Source organism: Entelurus aequoreus, linkage group LG19 (assembly GCF_033978785.1).
Source record: "Entelurus aequoreus isolate RoL-2023_Sb linkage group LG19, RoL_Eaeq_v1.1, whole genome shotgun sequence".
NCBI lineage: Eukaryota > Metazoa > Chordata > Actinopteri > Syngnathiformes > Syngnathidae > Entelurus > Entelurus aequoreus.
Window position 1 is genome coordinate 10,483,615 of NC_084749.1, and position 8,679 is coordinate 10,492,293.

The window sequence follows — 8,679 nt, forward strand, 5'->3', positions numbered from 1 at the left end:
AATATACAAAATTGTAAATTGTTCTTTGAGTGAAATAAAGAAAAGCCCTTTTATTTATTGATTTTATTTTAATCTTCTAAAATTGTTCTCTGAGTGCTGTCACAACAATAAGTTTAATGTATTGTAAGATTTGTTTGTTAAAATGAAGCCAAAAATTATTTTTTTTCATTATCCCCTTTATTTTGTAAAGTATCAAAATACATTTTGGTACCAATATATTGGTATCGGGACAACCCTAGTAGTTACAGGAGTATACTCACAGGCAGGATCTCTCTCTCCCCGCTCTCTTCAATGAAGGACGACACGGAAAAGGCCACGGTGGGCAAGACTCCCTGGACATGAGAAAGGGGAATATTTAGAGAACTGAAGGAAAGAAAAAGACAAGTATTGGGACACCTTGCTGTTACACCTTCAAGAAATTCGAAATGGGAGTTCCCTCCTTGCAACTACTCTACTTAAGGTTAGGTGCCGTTTACATTTTAACCGATACGGTACCAATTCCTGGTTCGTAGGAATCGATACCAGTATTTAACAGTACCAATTTTAGGTAATAAATATGAATTTAATCTCATATTTTTATTCTGCAACATTTAAAAATATCCAGTTTTTAATACTTGTTTTATTATCACATTTCTGACTCACAAGTATGACAGTAATTTGCAATTACAGTTGCAAGAACAAGAAGTTTGATGGCAGTAGTGTAAGGAAAAGCATATATATATATATATTAGGGCCGCAACTAACGATTCATTTGATAATCGATTAATCTGTCAATTATTACTCCGATTAATCGATTAATAATCGGATAAAAGAGACAAACTACATTTCTATCCTATCCAGTATTTTATTGAAAAAAAACAGCATACTGGCACCATACTTATTTTGATTATTGTTTCTCAGCCGTTTGTAAATGTTGCAGTTTATAAATAAAAGCCTATTAAAAAAAAAAAAAAAAAAAAAAACTGCGCATGCGCATAGCATAGATCCAACGAATCGATGACTAAATTAATCGGCAACTATTTTAATAATCGATTTTAATCGATTAGTTGTTGCAGCCCTAATATATATACATATATATATATATATATATATATATATATATATATATATATATATATATATATATATATATATATATATATATATATATATATATATATATATATATATACACATACATATATAGATATATACACACACCCACACACACACCTTTTAATTTCAATGCGTTTTCTTTATTTTCTTGATTATTTACCTTGTAGATTGTCACTGAAGGCATCAAAACTATGACATCTAGGAAGTGAAAACCATTAAAAAATAAATAAAAATAAAAATAATAATAATTTTTTTTGTAATTAAAAAATACTATCATGCGTGCTTACGGACTGTATCCCTACAGACTGTATTGATCTATATTGATATATAATGTAGGAACCTGAATATTAATAACAGAAAGAAACAACCCTTTTGTGCGAATGAGTGTGAATGGGGGAGGTTTTTTGGGGGGGTTGGTGCACTAATTGTAAGTGTATCTTGTGTTTTTTATGTTGATTTAATAAAAAATAAAAATACATTTTTTTTTTTTTTTCAATTTCTTGTGCGGCCCGGTACCAATCGATCTACGGACTGGTACCGGGCCGCGGCCCGGTGGTTGGGGACCACTGCACTATATGAGGCATAAATAACCAACTGACAACGTGCCTGGTATGTTAACATAACATATTATGGTAAGAGTCATTCAAATAACTATAACATATAGAACATGCTATACGTTTACCAAACTATCTGTCACTCCTAATCGCTAAATCCCATGAAATCTTATACGTCTAGTCTCTTACGTGAATGAGATAAATAATATTATTTGATATTTTACGGTAATGTGTTAATAATTTCACACATAAGTCGCTCCTGAGTATAAGTCGCACCCCCGGCCAAACTATGAAAAAAACTGCGACTTACAGTCCGAAAAATACGGTAGTTTTATATTATATCATTATTTCTGCAGCAACAACGATGTTAAAATCTGATCATGTCATTGAGTAAATGCTTTGTTTTGAGTAAAAAAAATAAAATATAGCAAATATGTAAGGGAGCTTACACCAAGTGAGCTGGACCTCGCCCTCATCTCCGCATCTCTGTCTGTAGAGTCATCAATGAAACTCATATTGGGACCGGGGTACAGGAAGTGCTTGCTGCTTGCGGTCATTGTGGCCAGGGTCTTTTTCTCTGGCAGCAGAAAAAAAAAAGAAAAAGGAAATATATCAATTATGCACATGGGGAACGTGCTCAAAAATCCTTACCTGGAGACGCCAATTGAATCAGCTCAAAATATGTAGTGTCAGCTAAGAGGGGAAGAAACACACACAGAGGAGCAGTCAGTGTAGCAGCTAATAGCCTGCACGCTTGCACAGCAGAGGATGCGGGACTCGGGAGAGGAGGAAGCAACTCTCCAGAGAGCCATTTACCTTTCAGGAGTTCAGCCACTGCAGCGGGGTCAACAACGCCGGGGAAAGTCTGGCGTCACATCGACAAAGCAAATCAATACGTTTAACAAGGTTAGACCGCCAAGACAGGTGAGAGGAGACTAGGAGGGTTGTGTTTTACACAAACCTTCTTTAATTCAGTCGTCGTTCTTACCTTTTCAAAAACCAAGCGCTGATTGAAATGGAGAGGAAAGCGTGGCGGCAAGCAGGAAGTCCTCTGAGACTGCCCCATGATGCAAACACTGAAGTAGATGCCCCCCTTCTTATACAGGTCTATGCCAGGACATGTCACCTGCATGCAAACAGTGCACTTTTAGACGCTTTTATGATCCTGCGGAATTGACGTTGCAATTAATCAGCCGTCATACATCATGCAGTACATAACGAAGCATGAAATGGAGAATATGACAAATTCATCATGGTACATTTCAGCAAGCTGTCTTTTCATAGATTTCTATCTTTCTTACCACCTATATCGACAAGTAACTCACGGCCCTCTGAGACCCAGATACATATTTTTGCATGAAATAATTGTTTGTTCATTTGTTTAGGGTGAAAGCAATATGCCAAAAAATATATTTAAGCAATGTCCTTTGTAGTAGACAATGGTATCTATTAGTGTCAGATTAATGATTGGTTAACCCATATTTTCTACTGTTTTGAGATATATACATGTATGTATATATGTGCATATATATATTTATTTACATACGTATATACTTAGGCATATATATATATGCATATATACACACCATACATACACTTACGCACTTATATACTGTATATACATATATAAATACATACACACGTATATATTTATATATATATATATATATATATATATATATATATACATACACACATATACAATACATATATACATACACATATATACTGTATATATACACACATCTTTTTTTCTGATCAAAACAGTAGTGTGTAATTTTATAAATATATATATATATATATATATATACATATGTGTATATATATACACACATATACATATATATATATACATATGTATATATATATATACACACATATATATACACATACATACTGTATATACACATATACATATATACACATACATCCATATATACACATACATCTATATACATATACACACTAGAGATGTCCGATAATATCGGTCTGCCGATATTATCGGCCGATAAATGCGTTAAAATGTAATATCGGAAATTATCGGTATCGTTTTTTTAAATGATCAGTATCGTTTTTTTTTTTTTTTTTTTATTAAATCCACATAAAAAACACAAGATACACTTACAATTAGTGCACCAACCCAAAAAACCTCCCTCCCCCATTTAAACTAATTCACACAAAAGGGTTGTTTCTTTTTGTTATTAATATTCTGGTTCCTACATTATATATCTACATATATCAATACAGTCTGCAAGGGATACAGTCCGTAAGCACACATGATTGTGCGTGCTGCTGGTCCACTAATAATACTAACCTTTAACAGTTAATTTTACAAATTTTCATTAATTACTAGTTTCTATGTAACTGTTTTTATATTGTTTTACTTTCTTTTTTATTCAAGAACATGCTTTTAATTTATTTATCTTATTTTATTTGATTCATTTTTAAAAAAAAGTACCTTATCTTCACCATACCTGGTTGTCCAAATTAGGCATAATAATGTGTTAATTCCACGACTGTATATATCGGTTGATATCGGTATCGGTAATTAAAGAGTTGGACAATATCGGCATATCGGATATCGGCAAAAAGCCATTATCGGACATCCCTAATATACACACATATATATATATGTATATATATATATATATATATATATATATATATATATATATATATATATATATATATATATATATATATATATATATACGTACACACACACACACTTTTTTTTCTTAATTGAATTTACAAAACATTTTATAATTTATAATGTAAAGCAGTGACTAGCTCAACATACCTATATCTTGAATAGTCATTCATACAGTTATATTTAGGACTGCAGTATTGATTATTTTAGTTTGTTCCATTAATATATTTCGGATAAAACCCCACTTTTAAGTTTAAAAATCAGCTTTATTGGCCAGGTATGTTTACCACAAAAGGAGTTTGACTTGGCAGAATGTGTTCTCTTTGTTCAATGTAAACAAATAAACAATAAATATTGATTGAAACTTTTATTAGTAGATTGCACAGTACAGTACATATTCCGTACAATTGACCACTAAATGGTAAGACCCAAATAAGTTTTTCAACTTGTTTTAAAGTCGGGGTCCACGTTTTGACTAATTAACTAAAAATATAAACAAGTGCCTAAATAACTAATATGTGCAAGGCTAACAAGATAATTTTGTTTTAGCAAACAAGAATATTTCAGTTGTTTTTATCCTTCTTTGTGGGGACATTGTTGATTGTCATGTCATGTTCGGATGTACATTGTCTTTGCTCCACAGTAAGTCTTTGCTGTCGTCCAGCATTCTGTTTTTGGTTACTTTGTAGCCAGTTCAGTTTTAGTTTTGTTCTGCATAGCCTTCCCTAAGCTTTAATGCCTTTTCTTAGGGGCACTCAACTTTTGTTTATTTTTGGTTTAAGCATTAGACACCTTTTTACCTGCACACTGCCTCCCGCTGTTTCCGACATCTACAAAGCAATTAGCTACCGGCTGCCACCTACTGATATGGAAGAGTATTACACGGTTACTCTGCCGAGCTCTACACAGCACCGACACTCAACAACAACACATCATTTGCAGACTATAATTACTGGTTTGCAAAAAATATTTTTAACCCAAATAGGTGAAATTACATAATGTAGAGAGGAGCCAGACAAGGTGGTTCGGGCATCTGGTCAGGATGCCACCCGAACGCCTCCCTAGGGAGGTGTTTAGGGCACGTCCGACCGGTAGGAAGCCACGGGGAAGACCCAGGACACGTTGGGAAGACTATGTCTCCCGGCTGGCCTGGGAACGCCTCGGGATCCCCCGGGACGAGCTGGACGAAGTGGCTGGGGAGAGGGAAGTCTGGGCTTCCCTGCTTAGGCTGCTGCCCCCGCGACCCGACCTCGGATAAGCGGAAGAAGATGGATGGATGGATACATAATGTTGAAAAACACTGCCATAAAGGACATAGGAAAAGTATGTCTTCACTGTCTTACAAATGACCGTTTAACCAAAACCATACCAAAAATGTTGATTAAACACTCAAATATCAACCTTTAAGAACACAACAAGTGTATGAATGTAACAACTTACTTCTCTTGTGGCCATAAAACTTGCTGGTTGGTATGGCGTCCATTTTGGGAAAACAGATCTTCTAATTCATTGGAAAGTTTTTCATCTAAGAGTGTTTTTAAAGACACACATGCATTGCTGGGCACAAAGGTGACCACTCACTGTGTTACAATTTGCTCACGCATATTATCAATTTGGCAAACAATGCAATATCAGAGTTTGTTACGAAGAAAACCAGCACGTTGTTGAAATGTTACAGGTGCAAACAGAAGCTCTTCCTGGTGAGCTAACGCGCATGCGCATATTTCTTTACAACAGGAAGTGAAATGCCTCTTTATTTTCGGTGTTTCTGAAAGGAAAATTACATTCTATTTTCTCACAAACAGCTTCCCACTATGAAACAGTTATACATATTATCCTGAAACGCAACTACACCCGCTACAAGCTTGACTAATATCGCTACATTTAGGTAGAAACTCGAATTGAGATTTGACTTATTGTTAGGCTTCCTGTCTGACGCGGCGACGCCAAAATGGCAAACTTACTGTGTGGATATCCAACAACACGGTGCATTTTAAAGTCTTTCGGTGCGGTTTGGGGAAGGAAGTCATCTTCGTAGCCATCTAAGACAACTTCGGTGGCGGGGGGGGTAAACTCGTTGTCATAGCTACCGAAACAACCTGGACAGCGGAAGTATCACAAGTCACGTGACCAAGTGACCAATACAAGGCCGTCTCCAACGTGACGTCACGACAAACGTTTTACACTTCAAGTCAGTCATAAAACAATCATAAAATACATGAATACAAATACACCACATGTGAATAGCATCCAGAATGTAGAAATAATGACATAATTATTGGAGTGATACATGCCAAAATAATAAAATAATAAATACATGTAAATTAATAGCTTTGCCCAATATAACAATGTGGATTATTTGCATTATTTTACAAAACCTACACAATTATGGAATTTTCCATATGAATGCTGCAATTATTTAAATACCACAACAACACTATGACAAAAATAATGCATTTAGTTATGGAAGGCATGCATATAGGCCGTCTCCAACGTGACGTCACGGCAAATGTTTTACACTTCAAGTCAATCATAAAACAATCATAAAATGCGTTAATACAAATACACCACATGTGAATAGCACCCACAATGTAGAAATAACCAGATAATAACTATTGGAGTGATACATGCAAAAATAATAAATACATGTGCTTTGCACAATTTAAATGAATAGTTTTGCCCAATATAACAAACAATGTGCATCATTTGCATTATTTTACAAAAGCTACACAATTATGAACTTTTCCATATGAATGCTGCAATTATTTAAATACCACAATAACACTATGACAAAAATAACGCATTTACTTATGGAGGGCATGCATTAATAGGCCGTCTCTAGCGTGACGTCACGGCAAATGTTTTCCAGTCCAAGTCAGTCATAAAACAATCATAAAATACATTAAAACCTCTAAAGGCTTAGTGGCCACATGCGTGGACAGCACCTTTTAGCTCTTATTTCCAAAATTGTGTACACTACTGAATTGGGGTCTTATGGCCGCTTACATGGACACTTATACTGCCATCTGGTGGTGTCAGAAGAGTATAACGTACAATGGAATTTGGAGGAAAAAAAAGTGTAAAAATAAGAATTAGCATGTCACTACACATGAAGTACACGTGTGTGTACTTATGGACTAAGTACATCATATAAAAAGATGATTCTTAGTTTTTATTGTAATTAGGGTCCAATAAGCCCAAATAGCAAAGAGAAATTAAAAAAAGCATGTAAACAAACAGCTTGGGCCTTAAGAGGTTAATTCATACAAATAGATAGGTAGATAGATAGTACTTTATTGATTCCTTCAGGAGAGTTCCCTGAGGAAAATTTAAAATACACATGTGAATAGCATCCACAATGCAGAAATAACGAGATAATAATTTTTGGAGTGATACATGCCAAAATAATAAATACATGTGCTTTGCACAATTTAAATTAATAGCTTTGCCCAATACAACAAACAATGTGCATTATTTGCATTACTTTACAAAACCTACACAATAATGGACTTTTCCATATGAATGCTGCAATTATTTAAATACCACAATAACACTATGACAAAAATAACGCATTTACTTATGGAAGTAAATGCATTAATAGGCCGTCTCCAACGTGACGTCACGGCAAACGTTTTCCAGTCCAAGTCAGTCATAAAACAATCATAAAATACATTAAAACATTTAAAGGCTTAGTGGCCAAATGCGCGGAAAGCATCTTTTAGCATTTATTTCCAAAATTGTGTACACTACTGAATTGGGGTCTTATGGCCGCTTATGTGGACACTTATACTGCCATCTGGTGGTGTCAGAAGAGTATAACGTACAATGGAATTTGGAGAAAAAAAAGTGTAAAAATAAGAATTAGCATGTCACTACACATGAAGTACACGTGTGTGTACTTATGGACTAAGTACATCATATAAAAAGATGATTCTTAGTTTTTATTCTAATTAGGGTCCAATAAGCCTAAATAGCAAAGAGAAATAAAAAAAGCATGTAAACAAACAGCTTGGGCCTTAAGAGGTTAATTAATACAAATAGATAGATAGTACTTTATTGATTCCTTCAGGAGAGTTCCCTGAGGAAAATTTAAAATACACATGTGAATAGCATCCACAATGCAGAAATAACGAGATAACAATAATTTTTGGAGTGATACAGCCCTTTGAGACACTTGTGATTTAGGGCTATATAAATAAACATTGATTGATTGATTGATTGATTGAAAATAATAAATACATGTGCTTTGCACAATTTAAATTAATAGCTTGGCCCAATACAACAAACGATGTGCATTATTTTCATTATTTTACAAAACCTACACAATTATGGACTTTTCCATATGAATGCTGCAATTATTTAAATACCACAATAACACTA

The 8,679-nt window shown here is 34.3% G+C and overlaps 1 protein-coding gene across 3 annotated transcripts in view; it reads right to left on the bottom strand.

The window, feature by feature from the left end:
• spata6 (spermatogenesis associated 6) overlaps nucleotides 1-6,535 on the bottom strand; it is a 44,991-nt gene extending 38,456 nt beyond the window's left edge. The window contains exons 1-6 of one of the 3 annotated variants that reach the window (XM_062027876.1): nucleotides 6,264-6,535; nucleotides 2,638-2,775; nucleotides 2,466-2,514; nucleotides 2,301-2,342; nucleotides 2,099-2,226; nucleotides 261-332 (exon numbers count right to left, since the gene is read on the bottom strand). In XM_062027876.1, coding sequence (XP_061883860.1) covers nucleotides 261-332; nucleotides 2,099-2,226; nucleotides 2,301-2,342; nucleotides 2,466-2,514; nucleotides 2,638-2,775; nucleotides 6,264-6,341 — 507 coding nt within the window. In that variant the 5' untranslated portion in view covers nucleotides 6,342-6,535. Of the gene's footprint in view, nucleotides 1-260; nucleotides 333-2,098; nucleotides 2,227-2,300; nucleotides 2,343-2,465; nucleotides 2,515-2,637; nucleotides 2,776-5,739; nucleotides 6,219-6,263 lie in introns of those variants that run through there. The other 2 variants (XM_062027877.1, XM_062027878.1) reach the window with 2 other exon arrangements.
• Nucleotides 6,536-8,679: the final 2,144 nt, after the last annotated feature.